Source organism: Toxotes jaculatrix, chromosome 5 (assembly GCF_017976425.1).
Source record: "Toxotes jaculatrix isolate fToxJac2 chromosome 5, fToxJac2.pri, whole genome shotgun sequence".
Taxonomy (NCBI): Eukaryota; Metazoa; Chordata; class Actinopteri; family Toxotidae; genus Toxotes; species Toxotes jaculatrix.
The window spans coordinates 18,314,682-18,333,111 of record NC_054398.1 but is presented as its reverse complement, the minus strand read 5'-3'; the positions used below and the strand labels follow the sequence as shown (position 1 = coordinate 18,333,111).

Here is an 18,430-nt window from a genome sequence, read left to right as displayed (position 1 = left end):
AACAAACCAGTTTCTTTCATTTAATAAATATGACAATATAATAAGAGAAAGAGAGACGCATTATTCAGTTTTCTGAAGTATTTTCCTTCCTTTGAGTTAGCAAAGGAAACAAACATTAAGTTAAGCCATGAACAAACAGGTCAGTCCATATTTTTACATGGAATCTACACTGTTGTCATAAAGAAATGTCTGGATACATGTGTGCATTGTGCTTATATTTGTTTTCTCAGCACAACTTTGAAGCAATTACTTGTGAGATTTCCCTGTGGATCTTGGCTTCCTGAGTGTTGATGTGGACATCTCCCACCCGACCATTTTCATACCTGAGAAACGTGGACTGTTTTAGTAATCTGACATGTAGTCTGGAAATTTCTGATTGCACTGAGAAGCATAGGCATTTTAGACAGTTACTTCTCTGCTGCTTCACATTTTACTCACACAAAGAGGAAACGCGTGCACACATGGTCGGATATCGGACACACCCAAATGTTCCCATGTTTTTGAAGAGCTTTAGAAGTTATGACTGTTAAAACATACAGACAACTTTTAGAAAAAAATGTCACAAAATCGCACTTTTTATAGTCAAATCAAGGCTCTGTGTTATACTATGTTCTCTCTTATTTACCCTCACAGAGTGCAATGCAGTTTAGGTTCCTGCTCTGCAGAAACCTTGCTTGCCCTGGCTGTTCCTTAAACAAGGCAAGAAAACAGGATGAGACACAAAAAAACCCCCCAAAAACAAGAGAAAATGTCCTTGTACAAAGTGCATCTAGGTAGAGTCTGAACAAATGTGAATGAAAATGTACCTGTTTGATCTTGTTTATTCGGTTGTACTTCTTTATGAGTTCTTCTCTGGAGGTTATTTGGTGTCGACCTTTACCCATCTCTGACAAGACAAAGGATATGTTTAGAAAAATGCTAGAATCAATAGACAATGGAAATGTGCAGGATGATTGTGTAGTTTTATGTGCAAACTGTTAGGAACAACATTAAAGTGTGCATTCTTACCGGAATATCCAAAAGATATGCTTGAGATTGGACTCAAATAGATGCCTTTCCCAAATGCAGCTCCGTGAAGCTTAAACAGAAAATCAGAAAACAGATTATAGCTACTACAAACTTCAGCTTGGTGTCAAACAAGTGACAAAGGTCCAAACGTACAGGTAATACTTTTGTGGGTTGCATGTCTCCACTGTGAAATTAACAGACTTTGGCATTTTTATACTCTACCTGTAATTTTGTGTATGAGGCATTAACCAGCCCATTTCTTAAAATAGAGTGCCAGTTCTCAATGTGGGAACCACTGAAAGACAAGAGAAGACGGGCTAAGCATAAGAAGCAGGGCTCATATTCTGTACACAAGCGTTGATCTGGAGGTTTTAGATTAGTGCCACAGCTTTGACTTTGACTCACTGGAAAGCAAAGGTGCTGCCATAAAGTTTTTTGGCTGTTTGGAAACGAGCCTCTTTGGATGGAGGGCTGCTGATCAGCAGGAACTGATGAGGTGTGTGCATGAACTTCAGCTGCTATTGTGCAAAATGGTTGGGAGAGCAACAACAGAATAAAATCTATATAAGGTATAAAACAGTGCATAATCTCATATTTGGTTGCTAATTATTAATCATTACTTCTGTAAAACTACTGTGTTAAAACATCAGATTCTAACAGTAAACTTCTCTATCATACCCTGTTCAGTGGAAGCTTGACAATGTGTGATCTGTTGCTTGCTAAAATCCTGTTGTCAAACATACAAACACACACCTAGATATGAATCTAAGAAACACTCTGACATTATCACATGTCAAACAGAATAGATATATGAGTGAAAAGCTTGTTTAGATTGTGTCACTCACCATTGTAGTAAGGGATAAGCGAGAGGATCTATCTTGTCCATCTGCTTCTTTATTTCAGAATATGGACCCTGGAAATGAATTGACGTCAGGAGAACATTCAACTGCTTTCAGATTATTCTCTGACGAGGAGGATCAGATGTAAATTGTGTAAATGGTGTTACAAGTATAGGATTTATTTTGAGATCAGTCACCTGTGCCATCCTCCTGATTAATAAGACATTGTCCAGTGCTTTTTGCAGCCTGTCGTAGCTTTTTCTCTGCCACAAAAAATAATATGAATGTTTCAGAATTTAAAAAAACAAAAATCCTACAAAGTTCATTTCAGAACAAGCCAGTACTAAATTAGATTGGTTCAGCTCATACCTTAGGGCTAAAGGCCAGGGCTTTGGGATTGAATGGATCAACAACAGAAGGGTATGGTTCAAATATGATGCTCTTGCGTGAAGACTGAAGAGCAGCTCTGCACATAGCCACCAACAGGTCAATAACCTGCAAGAACAGAGAATACTGGGATACATAAATCTCACATTGTGATCATTTATTCTTTATCTTAGTAAAGTAAATTATTATTAAAGTGTGCATTTATTTGTTACCAACCTCTGCACCAGTTGCAACCTCCTCTGTAGCTCCAGACATAACCCCCAGCGTATAAAAGGAAAACACACAAAGCTCCCTTGTGCAAACTGCAGGCTGCAAACACACAAAACAGAATCGTGACAATGTTCTAACAGTCACCTGTGTTTTAAGTTTCACACCAGTAGATCAGCCATGAAAGCACTGGCTGGCTTTCTTTGCAGCAGTATACCTTTAACATGGGGCCATTTTGAAAAACATGTCGCTCATCACAGACCACACAGTATTCATTCAGCGTGGGCATCCTCTGCTCAGCGTACCTCATTATCTGTGTACAACAATGAAAAAAAAAGAATTAGTCATTTACATCTCAGTAAATTCTGCCACAAATTTTACATAGATACATATTATATGAACTACAGCTAAAATGACAGTTGCTCGGTTTTATTTTTTTTTTTTTAGCATTTGTAAATACATTATGGTGAAGAACGGCTGTTTTATTTACACATTGTTGTTAATTTTAAAACACAATCATAAGATATATATATATATACATATATGTAACTATTGTGTAATCAGGATATCAAAATTAAATAGTATACAATACTTCTAACTGTTTGAATTACACTCATTACAAAATTTAATGGAAGCCACCACAACAGCTCTGTCATATATTCTACTTTTACAAAGATTTTTATTGTTATTATTTGTTTATTATTTGTACATAGGGTGAGACAAACATCAGAAACACCTCTCAGTATAATGCAGTCCAGCACAAAATCACTGCAAAGTACAACCTCAATAATAAACATCTGTCTATACTATTGTGTTTGTAATAAATAGAAATTTATCATTTATCTTATCAAGACACGGCTTTACCTGTACTAAGAAACCATGCTGCAAAGTCGTTGTGGTCTTGCAGTGCCCAATGGCCTGTGAGGAGAAAAGTAGCTCTAGCAGCTGTTTGGTACTAAGCTGTGCTGATGATTTGACTGCTGACACCACCACCCTCTGTGGAAGAAGATATGCAAACATTTTCAGAACACAAGAAGGAATAGTAGAGTTAATCCACTGGGAAGACTGTCGCAAACAGAGCAGAAGTGACCATAAAATGTTTCAGTGAATCTCAAAGAAATGCATTTTTTTTTCTGCTAAGGAGAGAGCCCTCACCTTTCCACTGGGTGCGTAGGTGAAGAGCTCTCCTGTGGGATTCTTGATGGTGTAGGAGGTTGCCTGATTTGTGAAACGGCTCAGTTTCATTGCTGGTAAAATTATCCTTCCTCTCATAACTGGCTCCTGGGACTCATTTGACAACCTGCTCATGGTGAGGAAGAAGTGAGCAGACATCCAAGAACAGATCCAATCGGACATAAAACAAGTGAATCATTGAAATCTTCACCTACTTTGACAGTGGTAACCAGATGCTGAGTCTTGCTCGAAATTTCTTGATGGTTCCACTTGGCCTGAACCAGCTGTGTCTGCTCCTCTGTCGAACCACGATGTTCTCATTTGTCAGGTGTTTCCACTCCCGAGATATGAATACTGTAAGAATACTGGGGAACAGAAGGAGTTTGAAGTCTAGTCTTTATGCAATCAGTAGATGGACATTGAAGAAAGAGGACTAAAAACCTACACTGAATAATCTCATCACTGCCATGACAGTTATGATATAAACACTCACTTCTGTAGTTGTTTTCCAAGACTGAAATTATCTGTGTTGGATGGCTGAAAGACCTCAACTGAAGGTGCTGCAGTGAGAAACATCACGTAATCAGTTGTCACCCTGATTTCCAAGGCAGTTATTTTGCAGCGTTGTCGCTGATGCTCACCAGGTCCATCCAGATACTGAGAGGCCGAAAAGTGCAGACGGATAATGATCGGCTCTGATGGATTAATCCTCCAGGCTTTGGCCACCTTCTCCTGTGGACACACACAGTGTAGTAAATGTATGGTGTAGAGTTGCAGTAAAAAAAAAAAAAGTTTGCAGACGCTTGTCAGGGACACTTCATTTGCAGTTTGGAAATTTCAGTTTTTTCTGCAACTCTCAAGAATGACAGAATGATTTGGAAAGGAACTTCCCTGTCACTTTCCTTTATAAATTTCTTGTGTGGCCTGTGAAAGTATGACAAAATCTGATAGGTCACTAACATACAGTGCAGCAACCTACAATGCTATACTGGGGACATAGGAATTTATGAAATGCTTTAACCTCATGTCTTCCTAACTAACTTCCTTGCTGATTGTGATTTAGTAAAGTTACCATATTGAACATATATGGCCTGCCCTGAAAAGATGGTTGAATTCAGCCGAGAAGAGTAGTCAAAGATCCAAACAGAATTCTGCCAGAAGCTGGATGAAGTGGCTGATTGATGAGAAAATGGCTAAGGGACATGTGACCAAACTGTGCTGTAAGCATGTATTTGATCCACTAGAGCTTTTGTCTGGTATATTTTCAGAAGATGCACAATTAGTGTGTTAAATAAACCAAATTTGTGAATGTTTTGTTTGTGAAAAAGGATGTGCAGAAATAATCATAATCCATACACTGCAATTATATACAAGTATTATGTAACCATTGGACTGCAACTGTTGGAACAGTACTGTAAATTTAACTTACATCCAAAAAGTTGGCATTGATGTTTAAGTCAACATCCAAATCATCAATTGACCCATACTCCCTGGCAGAAGAAAAAGGAAGAGAAAATGTGACAATGCAGAAAAGCAGCAGGGATCCATACTTTTTAAGGCCGTGGGCAGGAAAAGTTGTTCAGACACTCACCTGACAGAGACAGCAGAATCTGAATACAAAGTCCTGACTGCCTCGATGTCTGTTTCCAGCTGGGGGTGGTGATACAGGTCAGTGGCACAGCTCTCCTGCCGAGACAAACACTAACACACTTAGCTTATGGTCCAAACAGCTCAGCACCACGGGGGGGGGGGGGGGGGCTGAAGGATTAAAACACTCACAGAGCTCTTCAACAACAGCTAAGAAGAAAGCTATTATTCCCATCATGACAAGAAGTTTCTTGAGGTATAAAATGTGGGTAACACTTTATCTCATCTGCCTCTCTTTTCTTATATTCATAAGAAAATATTGCTCCACGGTATCCAAGTCAAAGGGAGCCACTTCCATTCCAATATCCAGTAACATATGATAATCTGTGTTTTTTAATCATAACTCCACATGCAGCAATTTCTCCAGCTAACTGCCTTTACTTGTAGGTATTTCGCAATAATTAGGATTATATAATATGGTATAATATTCATTGCGCTACAAGGATACTGAGGGTGATGATTACATGTATTCCACACAGGATTTCCTCTGTGTCACTGTCCTCGTCAGTTTGGCTGTCTGTTCGCTGTTGACACTCTGTCTCCTGTCGGGTTAATGGGAAAATCTGTCAATCAAAAGATCCTCTTAATTACGCAGCTAATTAGAGCCTTCTGTCAGCCCAAATAGACTGCTCCTCTGTTCAACACATTTTCAAGTCATCTACAGGATGCAATACTACATCTACTGTAGACAATGAGCCTTTCAACACAGGATGTGTGACATTTAACGTAACATAATCTCCTTGGTGTGTCATATTGATTGGTTCTTTTCATTCTCTGACATGATTTAAGAATGCAGCATATGAAAAGGAGGGAAACTTCATAGACTCACCATGCATTCAGTTCTTTGGCAACTCTTCAGCAACAATCAACAGTGTTCATTCCACTGTGACCAAACACAAACAGAAAACTGGAAAAATGTGATTTAATTAGTTCAGCTACCTCCGCAATAGACAGAAGAACACAGTGGAAATGAGGTGTTAATGACACAGAAGGCACAAAATTAAGTTCTTACCTTTCCTCAATGAGAAAAACTCCACATATTCCACTTGAGAAAACAATTTAATACTGTCAGAAATCAAGTGTTAAAATCTCCTAAGTCCATATGTGACCCTGAACAAATGAATATTTCTGTTTGAAAGCTGGCCTGGCTGTCTGTGTTTGGCTGTCCTCTCCCCCTCTGGTTTTGAACAGCAGGAAGTCCCACATGTTCTGCCGTCACATGATTGGCTGTAGATACTGACAGCCCAATCAGTTGAACCTGGCCCAGAGAGAGAGGAGAGGCTGAGGATGAGACCCACAGCTCCAGGACTTTTATTGCACACTTGCAGTATCTTTGTCCTATTTGTCTGATATGAAAGCCACCTAATGCTTCTATAGTATGTCCCTTAATAAAAGAGGAGAAGAGAAAAATCTGATCAAAAAACAAATCAGTGTCCTCCAGCCTCTTGAAAAGTCGGGTTCATGAATCAATTCTAAGCCTGTGATGAGTACAAAGATCCCTATTGGGAGATTTGAAGCATGGCGATTTGGTTGATGTTTAGCATTTAGTAGTCTTCCTGTCTGTCTGCTGTGCTGCAGTCTGACCTTAATCGGCAGTTACCCTTGTTAGCAGTCACCTGCTGCTCTGCAGTCTGGCCAGATTACACACTTCTAGGACTGCATACATGTGTGTACAAGTCTTCTCTCAACAAGCGCTTTTCTCAGAGTAATCCACTTAGACATGAGTGGGTGTTTGTTATGGGTCTGTGTTTATTTATAGTGGGTGGTCACAACATCATGAATCCCTGTACTTTATACTGAATACTATATTTTATACTGAAGGCTATAAATACAAAGCAAATTAAGTTTCTGCTGAGGTGAGTCAACACGTCTAAGACACAACATCACCAGAATATTATGATTCACAAAGGTGGTATCTGTTGCAGAGCTGTTGATTTGTGTTGTATCGTATTGTGTAGTTTTTGTGCTGTTGTATCCACCGCCTTCTCATTTCAGGAACCTACTGTAATATCATAGATATGATATAGGCTTCATCTGTCAGGTCAGCAAGATAAATGAACAGGTTCACGATGAGAATCCGATTTCCACAGCAACCGGCTCTGTGCAATATCTACTGCAGCTGCTGTGGAGAGCAAACACTCAACAATGGGAATACACCAGGCTGAAATACATCCTTTATTTGTTCTTCACAGGCAGAGTGAAAAAGTCTTGTTTCTGTGTTTTCACATGAGCAGAGAGAAGAGATAAGGAGGCTTTTTTTTTTTTATTAAGTAGAGCCTTACTTACGTAGAGCCTTATTTACAACAAACAATTATATAATGTACAACAAATAAATACTATGTCAATAATCAAGCACAGTTAACTGCAGCAAGGTGTCACTGTCACCTCACCTATCAAAAAAAAGTAAAGACAATTCAGCCGATCGTCCACAAGATAGAGCTGTTGTTGAGAGAGAGAGTGAGAGACGGTGTGCCCTGTTCACACTAATGCACAGGTACATACTACTTATTTGTGTACTAATTGTCTGCCACTAAATTAAGACTCAAGCTTTGTTCTTACCACAGAGCTTTACAATTTTTAAACAACTACAGAACATAAGCAAACCCAAGCCTTCTCATCCAATTTATACATATTTTCTACTTTGTTTTTTAAATGACTGGAATTAATATGGCTGTTAAAACGTAAGGGAAGTAAAAATAATGAGCACCTAAAAATATTTATTACGCACACACAGAGCAGGGCTGAGACAACACATTTTGTCAGTATCAAATAACATTGAGGAGAGTGCACACATATGTTGAGCATAGCACTGGGTGGGTCCAGTTTAATGATGTGGTACAGCATGTTCCTAACATGTTCCTCATGCTACATGGAGCCCAGCATGGCTCATCTTACATACCATAATACACCTTTGTTGGATGACGTCTGGATCCATGGAGGGATTGCACATGTTTTTGTAACAGGGTGTCATGTGTTACCATACCAGACAGAGTTTAATGAACATTGTGCATCTACATAATATGCAATCAGGTTGATATTAAGTTTGCGTCTCCATAAGCATCTACTTTTCACTCGTCAGCTGTCATCTCCACTACTGCATGTAATTTCCACTTCATTGCAACTTTCCTCTAATTTTGAGACTCCACCAGTGTAAAGGAAGCTCTTTAGTGAATGCATGTATCACACAGCAAGCATGTAAACACAGGTTGACCCTTGCTGAGCTCACAAAGGAATCTAAAATTATGGTATGACTTGAAGGCTAACAGAAAAAAAGAAAAAAGTAAAGGAGGTGATTTGAGAAAGCCAGTGGAAGCAAGGAAAACATACATCAAAATAAATAGTGAAACAAATAAAATGAATAAATGAATAAATGTTTCAAAAATTAACTTTAAAAAATGAAAAATATGATGTTAATGAGAATGTGTAAAATAAATTAATGGACCAAATTAAATGTGTCTGGTACTTCCTCAATGTCTTCACAAGCATAGAAAAGAGAAAAATCTTAAATTAATTTGCCAGTATACATATTCAAAGAACAGATCAAGATTGTATGTAATAACAGTGTTTAAGCATGGATAGAATTAAAATGTCAGAGGTCAGGACAGGAAATAGATGCTGGTCCTCACAAGAAGCACATACAATATGATCATTGTGATTTTGCCTGTTAGACATCGGGGGTTTACAAATAAGAGTCATAAAAGAACATATGACACAACAGATAAAAGATTTAAAAAAAAAAAAAAAAAGGCCATCTGGGTTTTCTTTTTATTAATAAACCTCTGTCTGTGTTTCTCAGTAATTCTGTGAGTAATTAGATATGAACCAGTGGGCATCCGGTCACCGTCGTTCGGTGCCTCAGGTCCAGTTAAACCAGGTTTTATGACAGGCGAACGACACTTGTATCAGCGCTGTATCCTCCGTCTATAGTCCCCCAACTTCTGTGCTTTCATTTGGGGAACTGATATTGAATTTTATATTTATGCTTTTTGTTTTGTTTTGTTTTTTTAAACTCCCGTGTAAAAAAATGTATACTTAACTCTCCGTACAAATCTGAAATATTGCCTTAACTGTCGCGCCCTATATCCTCTGTCACCGGGTGCTGGTCACAGAGAAAAGTAGTCCCGGTCAGTGAAGCGTGAATAAAAGCTGTTGCTCCGGCAGAACCAGTGGCGCTTTGGTCCCTGCAAAGTTCACCCAGTAGGTGAGTAACAGCAAGTAGATTCAGCTGTATGACAGAGAGACTGGAGAGGAGATTTTACAGTAGTGATTGTGTTAAGGTTGAAATGAGATTTTTTCTTCCTTACATAGTGAAAAATGTCATTTCAATCACAGATCAAACACTTCTTTTTTATCACGTTTTTTTTGTTTACAGTGATTTGTTAACATTATATATTCAGAGTATTTACTAATTGTGTTTGATTATATTCATTTTGCACAAATACAAATTTACATAGAGCCTAAATAGTTTCAAATATAATGAATCTACCATGACCAGGATAAATAAGGTTTGATCTTATCCATTCTGAATATTGACAACCTGTATGTCCTCAGAAGCTGACAATTAGGCAGACAATAGAGTGAGTAAAAACATTTCCTACTGAAACTGCACGCTTCAAGAAACTTTTCCTTCTAATAGTAGCTCGGTGTATGACCCGTTACTCAGTAATCTATTACAGAGTGATTCATTTTTTATTACTTAGCTGTTACATTAATTAAACTGATATTTTGCAAACGATATTATTCATAACTACCTGCAAGGCGGCTTTGACCTGTCTCTAAACTGTAGTATGTCGCATATATATACATATATATATAGCCTGATTATCATATAACTGCAATGGATTTTCTCATTTTTCAACAATTTTTCTAATGTGTTTCTTTTTTTTTGGTGATATGCTTCTACAGTCCATAAATACTCTCAGCTGACCATGTTATTTTAGGTGAACGCTGAGGGCAGGAATGGTGTCTGAGCCCACTGAGCCCACTCACTCACACTCACACACACACACACAGATGCCATGTTTCCATGCACATGAACTTAACAGATTTGTCATGCATGTTGCATTCCTCTATTGTAGCAGACTGTAAGCTGAATCCTGATAACTCTACCTTGTCCTTTTAATGTACATTGTTTGGAGTCTGGACCAGCATTTCACTGCAGGCTGCATAAGTAATGTGTTTCAGCTTCCTCCCAGAGTTATTCTTTGTGTGTATGAATCACCTTCAGCCTCTGGAAGAAGTGACCAGCTCATCTTCTTCAGTTGCACAAAAACTCCTACAGGAATGTGGGCGAGTGCAGTCAGACAGGCACAGCACTGTTGTCGTTTCTTCGTGCACAGGCAGTCCGGTCAGCCCGCACAGCCACTCTCAAGTCTCTGGTAGAATTAAAATTAATCCACAGAGAGGTCAAATTTTATTATAAGTGTTTACCTTTCCATTGAGATAATTACTAGATCCTTATTTTATCTTTCTTCATAGTGTCTTGATTTTGTTTCCATACCATTTTTGTGATAATATGTTGCTTGTCTGTAGCTTGAAGCCACTGTGTCTGTGACCCATGAAAAAGCCCTCTATATAACTGAGAAATGTCACAGGTAGAGCTGTTAGGTGCTAATCAATCACCTCTCTTGTTTACCTCTCTGTCTCCCCAGGACGTTTCCTGCAGACACGGATCCAGTCATGTCGAAGTCAAAGGATACAGGCTCTTCCATCATCCACACGCAGCAGATGCATGCTGCTGTGGCGGACACTCTCCTTGAGCACATGTGCCTGCTGGACATCGACTCTGAACCTGCAGTGTCGCGCAACACTGGCATCGTCTGCACAATTGGTCATTCTCTTTGCCAGAGCGCATTGATTTATTTCTCAGTACAGAAATCATCCAGTGATTACCTCAGTGTATCTAGGTTTGAAACATATGTCATATTTAGTGCTGTGTCCCTTTGTCTCCATGTAGGACCTGCCTCCCGATCTGTGGAGATGGGCAAGGAAATGATCAAGTCTGGGATGAACATTGCAAGAATGAACTTCTCTCATGGCACACATGAAGTGAGTGAAATGCCTACTTTTGATTTACTATTTGCATCTCTGAAACTGCCCTTAAACTTTCTAGGCAGTTGCACTTCTGATCTCACAATCCCAAATACTTACAACAGGGGATTTACCACCAGATTTCCAAGGCAGAACACCTGCCATGGCATCACTGATTTGGACTTGTCCAATAGTGCAACATGCTTGAAAGTTTGAACCCAGACAGAGCACTGCAGCAGCAGTATCTTTGCCCTCTGCGAGTGATTCAGTGTGGACTTACCCTTTACAGCTGCAGCAGCGTGACATTACTCTTGTGGCCTGGTAACTGTCTGTAGCTGTAATGTGATCTATGAGCTTGTACTTGCCCCTTCAGTGCTGGCTCTGTGTTGTAGCTTGTGATTTGGCGAGCCAACTGTATCACGGCCAACTCTTTGGCCGACCTTACACCACTGACCCCTCGCCTTTAAAAGTCATGCCTCTTTACCTTTTTCACTGTCACCTGAGTGGATGAGCATCAGATCTATCATCAGCTGTAGTACGAACACCCACGGCTGATATTTGGATCTTTAAAGGTTAACTGCAGTGATTTTTTTTTCCCCAGTGTAACTCAATCCTCAGAGTGGCTTTTGAGTTGTCTGTGTAGTGGTGTGAAGGTCCAGCACTGCTGAATAAAAAAAATGTCTGTATTTAGCTGCATTTCTGACAGGTTTTAAGAAACATAACAACACAATTGATAACCATAACTCCAGAAAAAATCACAACAAATTGGGTATATGATTTGTTATGGGAAGGGTAAAATAAATTTGACCTCTGTCTTATTGGTGTGTCAGTTGTCAGTACAGCTATAAATAGGCCTGCTCTGAGAGTCAGGCTTGCAGCAACAGTACAAGTAGAAGACATGTAAGAGAGGCCACACTGAGACATTCATTATTAACTGAAGACAGTAGTGTTAAGATTAGACTAGGTCATTCTGTTTTTTTTGCATGTAGTATACATTTACTAGATCCATAGCTACAGACAGACAGCACAGCAGTTGTACACATCTATTAATTTGTCAAGCATCCTGCTGTTAAGGCTACAGCTCTAATAAATGGAAAGTTTTCATTTAATACCTGATAGTCAGTGCAGCTATTTATGTACAGTGATACAGAGCAATGTCATGTCCTAAACATGTGTTGCAGTTGTCATTCAAGACTGAATACATATAGTTATGCAACCAGTGCAGTGCCGCCTGTGTGACTGCGTGACTAAGTTTGGCCACCTGTTGTTGTACAAACTTCATTTACTTTTTAAGACTTTTACACCTAGATGAAAACACTATAACGGCTTTGTAATAGCTATTGTAATATGTAAAAGCTATTTGTGATGTAATAGCTATTTGTAATAGCTTTGTAAAGCTATTACAATTCACTAGTGTAATTGTAGATTTTCAGTGTCTTTCAATGTCACATCATGTAGTACCATGCTGAGACCATCAAGAATGTCCGCGAGGCAACTGAGAGCTTTGGGCCAGGATCTGTCGACTACAGACCAGTGGCAATTGCTCTGGATACCAAGGGACCAGAAATCAGAACCGGACTTATCAAGGGCGTGAGTTCTTACCAAGGCTCAGAGGGGAACGTTTTTGATTTATTGCAGAAATAATGGTTTCCTGCAGTGATGTTCAACCTGAGAACTAACAAACTCTCTTCTCGTCTTGTTTAGAGTGGCACCGCTGAGGTTGAGCTGAAGAAGGGTGAAACCATCAAACTCACACTCGACGACCAGTACAAGGAGAATTGTGATGAGAAAGTCCTGTGGCTTGACTACAAGAACATCACCAAGGTAGTGCAGGCAGGAAGCCACGTGTACATTGATGATGGTCTGATTTCCCTCAAGGTCAAAGAAATTGGTAAGCACACAAATAATCACCTGTTGTGTTTTTTTCCGCCTGACTGTGGAAATTCAGTTTCTCTCTCTTTTTTGTGTCCTAAGGCAACGACTACCTGATCTGTGAGATTGAGAATGGCGGCATGCTGGGCAGCAAGAAGGGGGTCAACCTGCCTGGAGCTGCTGTTGATCTCCCTGCTGTGTCAGAGAAGGACATTCAGGACCTGCAGTTTGGCGTGGAGCAGGGTGTTGACATGGTCTTCGCCTCCTTCATCCGTAAGGCTGCTGACGTCCACGCTGTAAGGAAAGTGCTCGGCGAGAAGGGTAAGGACATCAAGATCATCAGCAAGCTGGAGAACCACGAAGGTGTGCGCAGGTGGGTGGATGATCAGCGGTCACGGTTGAATCTGCGCAAATCCAAATCTTTAGATAACTGTGGAGAGTTTTTTTGTTGTTTTGTCCAATAGATTTGATGAGATTCTGGAGGCTAGTGATGGCATCATGGTTGCCCGTGGTGACCTTGGCATTGAAATCCCAACAGAGAAGGTCTTCATCGCCCAAAAGATGATGACTGGCAGGTGCAACAGGATTGGCAAGCCCATCATCTGTGCCACACAGGTCTGTGACACCATACAGTCTGTTTAAAAAATAAAGAGTATCAGTGTGTGTACAGACATATATGATATGTAATGTTTTCTCCCGCAGATGCTCGAGAGCATGACCAAGAAACCTCGCCCTACTCGTGCTGAGGCCAGTGATGTCGCCAATGCCGTGCTGGATGGCAATGACTGCATCATGCTGAGTGGTGAGACCGCTAAGGGAGACTACCCCCTGGAGGCCGTGCGCACACAGCACAGGGTAAGAGCACACCTTATGGTCCCATCCCCTAAGTACTACATCATGTTCACTGTATGGGTGCACGACTAAGGAATCTTTCAGCACTGCACTGTTGAAGGACTAGACCAGAGTTACGGCATGTTTTAGATACTTGATGCAAAGAAATGTGCACATATGGTTTGGTGCAACTGCAGCAACTATATTCGCTCAGTCTGTCAGTGTGAGGAGGACTGCATCATCAGTATAAAAGACCCATAACCAAACACTGTGGCATGTGGTGCCTTTGTGTGCTCTTGGGAAACTTTAACGTCTGAGTCTTGAGAGTTGTCAGCAACACACATCAGTGCTTCTTTGTCAGGAGCTTATATGCACAGGCTCTATGTTTTGTGAGGCCTATTTGGTTCCTATTTGGCACTTAAAAGAGAACAAAATACCTCAGAAGAGCAAATTCGCTTCTGGAATTGTCATATTGGTTTAATTTTCTTATGTACTGACAATGCAAAGTACACATTATTACATATTTTAGCTTCCATTACAAGAACTGTGCAGCTTTATAATTCATTCTCATCATCTGACCATGGTTTCATAATGGTGCATCTCCAGTTCAGTGATTCTCAAGGTCATGAATAATAAACAAGTAACCTAATTAACTTTGGACTGTGAGATACTCACAGAAGTATGAAACCCAGGAAAACTTCTACTGAAGATAGTGTTTGCGTTGTGACGTGAGTTACATTTTCTTCCACAGTTTGAACACATCAGTGGTATCAGCCTGGGTTTCACTAACAGCTTGTTTAGTATTTGTTCAACTTGCTTTGTGTATCCCTGTTGCACCCACCCCTCCCTCCATCCATCTGCTACCAAATAACTTCTCTTCTTTTGCACTGTGCTCAAACTGTGTTATCATATTGTTTAGTTTGCATGTGTCTGAGGATCTGCAGTGCACAGCAACAGTACCTGGACATCTTGGCTGTCGGTGTTGTTTAGCGTTATGTCTCAGAGCGCTTTCAGGCATGAAGACTTCTGCACTAAAGATAACAGGCCTTTGTTTTTTCATTTTAAATACAAACTAACTCCTGCAGTTAAAACTAGCACTGTGACTGCAGCCTGGCACTGCTATAACCTGTTTCTTTTTTTTCTTTTTCTTTTTACATGTTCAGATTGCCCGTGAAGCCGAGGCTGCCATGTTCCACAGGCAAATGTTCGAGGAGCTGCGCCGCACCACTCATCTGACCCGTGACCCCACAGAGTCCGTCGCTATCGGTGCCGTGGAGGCTTCCTTCAAGTGCTGCGCCAGCGCCATCATCGTGCTCACCAAGTCTGGCAGGTGAGGATTCAAGAAGAAGTCCACCTCCTGTAAACCTCCTCTGTAGAGCTCTGAGTCATAATATCCTCCACAGCGCCCACTGTGAACAAAGAAACTGGTGCATTATAATATTTATCCATCCCTCCACCTCCGCTCCCTCCATATCACAAGCCCACATATGAAGTGTGCCAGCTTTTACTGCTCTCACAATCTGTGCTCCACTTGTGACCTTTTGAGATCTGAACCCTGACATTTTACAAGTTAATTTTAACTCCCTGTTCATTCCTCTCCATTTGGGAGTTCATCCTCATAACACATTATACAGAGGACATACCACTGTCAGCTGGTTGGATTTCATAATGATAATGGCATAATCAAAGCATTTGCAATTAACATTTCTGTATTAACAATGGATCACATGACTACTTGTATGTGAAAGGAGTCTCTTGTGATGAACCCACAGTTTTATATCCTGACTCTGGAGTTTCCCTCAGCTCTCTGGAGCTTTATAGCATCTTTCAGCTCACAGTTTAACAACTTTTCACTCTGCTCTCAGTGTTGTTTTTTTGCTGCAGCAAGCTGCAATGTTTGGCCAAAAAAAAAAAAAAACAACACTCTAAAAACCCAATGTACACTACCCACACAGCTATAGCTAACAGACAAGTAGCAACAAGCTGGTGAACATAATGGAGCATTTTGGCAGCTACAGAGCCAGATATTTCCATCAGGAATTGATGGAAAATAAAGCCGGGCTTAAAGGAGAGTTAGCACTCCTCACGTGGATACAATCACAACTCCAAATGAATGATAATGTTGTTCCATATTTGTGTAAATAAGCAGCTGTTTGCTAACAGGTTTGCCATTCAACTCATTTCCAATGGCACTCATTCAGACCAGTTTTGGTGTTGAAATTTAATGTTTTCAGTTCTTTGTCATAAGTTGTACCTGTTACCTGCAGGTCCGCTCACATGCTGTCAAGGTACAGGCCCCGTGCCCCCATCATTGCCGTGACCCGCTGTGGCCAGACCGCCCGCCAGGCTCACCTGTACCGTGGTATCTACCCTGTGCTCTACACCAAGCCCGCCAACGACGTCTGGGCTGAGGACGTTGACCTGCGTGTGAACTTTGCCCTGGAAGTTGGTGAGTGTTTTGCTGAAACTTTTGACATTGGAAAAAAATTGGTTAGTAGGAGTGAAAAGTCAACAGCTTTGAGAACATTTTCTTCATCTCCAGGACTCATTCAATGTATCTTATTTTCTCACTCTTTAGGCAAGCACCGCAAATTCTTCAAGTCTGGTGATGTGGCCATTGTTGTGACCGGCTGGCGCCCAGGCTCTGGTTACACCAACACCATGAGAGTTGTGCTGGTGCCTTGAACATCATCAAAGGACATTAGTAACCACTCCCCCTCCCCTCTCCTATAACCTGCCTCCCACCCCTGTGTCGGACTTTTCTTGTCTGTTGCTTTTCGTAACCAACAGAAAGTTAAAACCAGGCCGCTCCTTCAGAAGGACTTTTGTCGTGTCGTTCATAGTAACTCCATGATTCCTCTCATCCCTATGTGCAATTTATTGTCTAAATCCTGCTACCAGAGACTGAACTCAAAACCTGTTAGTGGAAACTCCACTGTCACTCTGCGTGGTCAGCAAAGTGGATAGTGTTTCTCTGCATAGGCTGAAAACTAAACTCTAAGCTTATTGTACTTATCGGTCATTTCCTTAGTTTTTGGTTCTTTTATTGTCCAGGTACCATGAACTATTGCAAGATGTCTCCGGTGTTTCATGCAGAACTGACAGTCGGTACAGTTTATCTGAATTGATGTGACATCCATCCATTAAAAGGAATTTTTGGGTCAACTGTGTTTTTTCTCCTCTTGTAATCACAGTCCAGTGCTGGAAAGTAACTGAACAGATTTATTCAAGTACTTAGCTTGCGTGCAGTTTTTAGGTATTTGTACTCGGCTGCTGCTTTGGTGAGGATGAGTGAACAGCCAATTACATAACTGAATCTGCGCTGCACATTCTAGAAAAGGGACATTTGGAAAGAACTAAAATAAACTGTAAAAGTGAAAAGAAGCAAGATTTTTTTTTTTAATTGAATTGAATTATTTTACATCTTCTTGGTCACATTAGATATTTTGTTTGTATTTAGTGATATCTTTATTTCTTTGATAATTTCTTATTAAATTATTTAATACTGAACACTGTGGGCCTATAAAAATATATATTTTATGTATATTTTTAATGTGCAGTGCTTAGAGAAATATTTCTAATTTTGGACTTAGGTAAAATCTGCGACACGTCACTGGAAGAATTACATCAGGCTATTACTAATACAAAAAACTAGCTCCTCTGGGGTAGAGCATCAAGTCTGTCCACTCTTTGTCCTGGATGACAAGTCTCATCGAAAAAAAAGCTTATTTTAATCAAACCTTGCAATGGCGCTGAATGAAATACCTATCTTTACTCACTAATCCAGCAGTTATCGCTCCATGAACACGGCAGATAATTTTCTTTGTGTTGACAACTCAAATATCTGACAGATTATAATCCTGGCAATTTTGAATGTTAGCACCGAACACCACCGTGCAGTTCTCAATTTATAATCCGGCTTAAAGTCTGAAACTTCAACAGCGTTTTATCAGATTCTCCTTCATGCTACACTCTGCTCTTGAAAAGAAATCAGCAGCTCGGACGAGCACCATTGACCATATGTCATTTTATTGCATTGAATTCAGTACCTAAAATAAAATATGCCTAACATACATGGGTGATAGAATCATCAGATTTGGTGGTTAAAAGGCAGCAAAATGAGAAATAAATATATGAATAGATGAATGACTGACACTTCTGCACACACCTTTAAGTTGAATGCACTCAAAGTGACGGTACAGTCAATCCCAGCTAATGTCCATGGCAGGTGGTGTGGGGTTGGAGGAGAATAGTAATGAGGAATCGATCGAGCCCAATAGCAGTGACTGGCTAGTGACTGACTGGTATTTCTCCTCCCTTGGGGGAGAAAGGGTCAGAGCCACAGCAAACCTCTGGGTCAGTAGCCAGGCAGCTAGAGCCACTGGACGGGATCCTTCGATGGGTTGACCTGCTGAGCAGCTAGCTGCTTACAGTTC

The 18,430-nt window shown here is 40.4% G+C and overlaps 2 protein-coding genes across 2 annotated transcripts; one reads left to right on the top strand and one right to left on the bottom strand.

The window, feature by feature from the left end:
* Window positions 1-226: 226 nt before the first annotated feature.
* On the bottom strand, window positions 227-10,942 carry LOC121181981 (protein mono-ADP-ribosyltransferase PARP6-like). Its single transcript, XM_041038229.1, has 24 exons — window positions 10,897-10,942; window positions 10,483-10,536; window positions 6,371-6,519; window positions 5,726-5,803; window positions 5,206-5,300; window positions 5,044-5,104; window positions 4,256-4,346; window positions 4,108-4,174; window positions 3,830-3,979; window positions 3,597-3,741; window positions 3,306-3,437; window positions 2,659-2,754; window positions 2,451-2,543; window positions 2,217-2,342; window positions 2,045-2,110; window positions 1,854-1,921; window positions 1,687-1,735; window positions 1,414-1,526; window positions 1,231-1,303; window positions 1,009-1,078; window positions 807-886; window positions 626-689; window positions 439-523; window positions 227-323 (listed from the first exon to the last, which is right to left on the bottom strand). Exons 1-24 carry the CDS (start codon window positions 10,940-10,942, stop codon window positions 227-229), a joined length of 2,148 nt encoding a protein of 715 aa, XP_040894163.1.
* On the top strand, window positions 9,333-17,159 carry pkmb (pyruvate kinase M1/2b). The gene is made up of 11 exons (XM_041039254.1): window positions 9,333-9,462; window positions 10,913-11,091; window positions 11,218-11,309; window positions 12,750-12,881; window positions 12,996-13,182; window positions 13,266-13,536; window positions 13,628-13,778; window positions 13,866-14,018; window positions 15,158-15,324; window positions 16,262-16,443; window positions 16,573-17,159. The coding sequence occupies exons 2-11, from the start codon at window positions 10,941-10,943 to the stop codon at window positions 16,677-16,679; spliced, it is 1,593 nt and encodes a 530-aa protein (XP_040895188.1). The 5' UTR covers window positions 9,333-9,462; window positions 10,913-10,940; the 3' UTR covers window positions 16,680-17,159.
* Window positions 17,160-18,430: the final 1,271 nt, after the last annotated feature.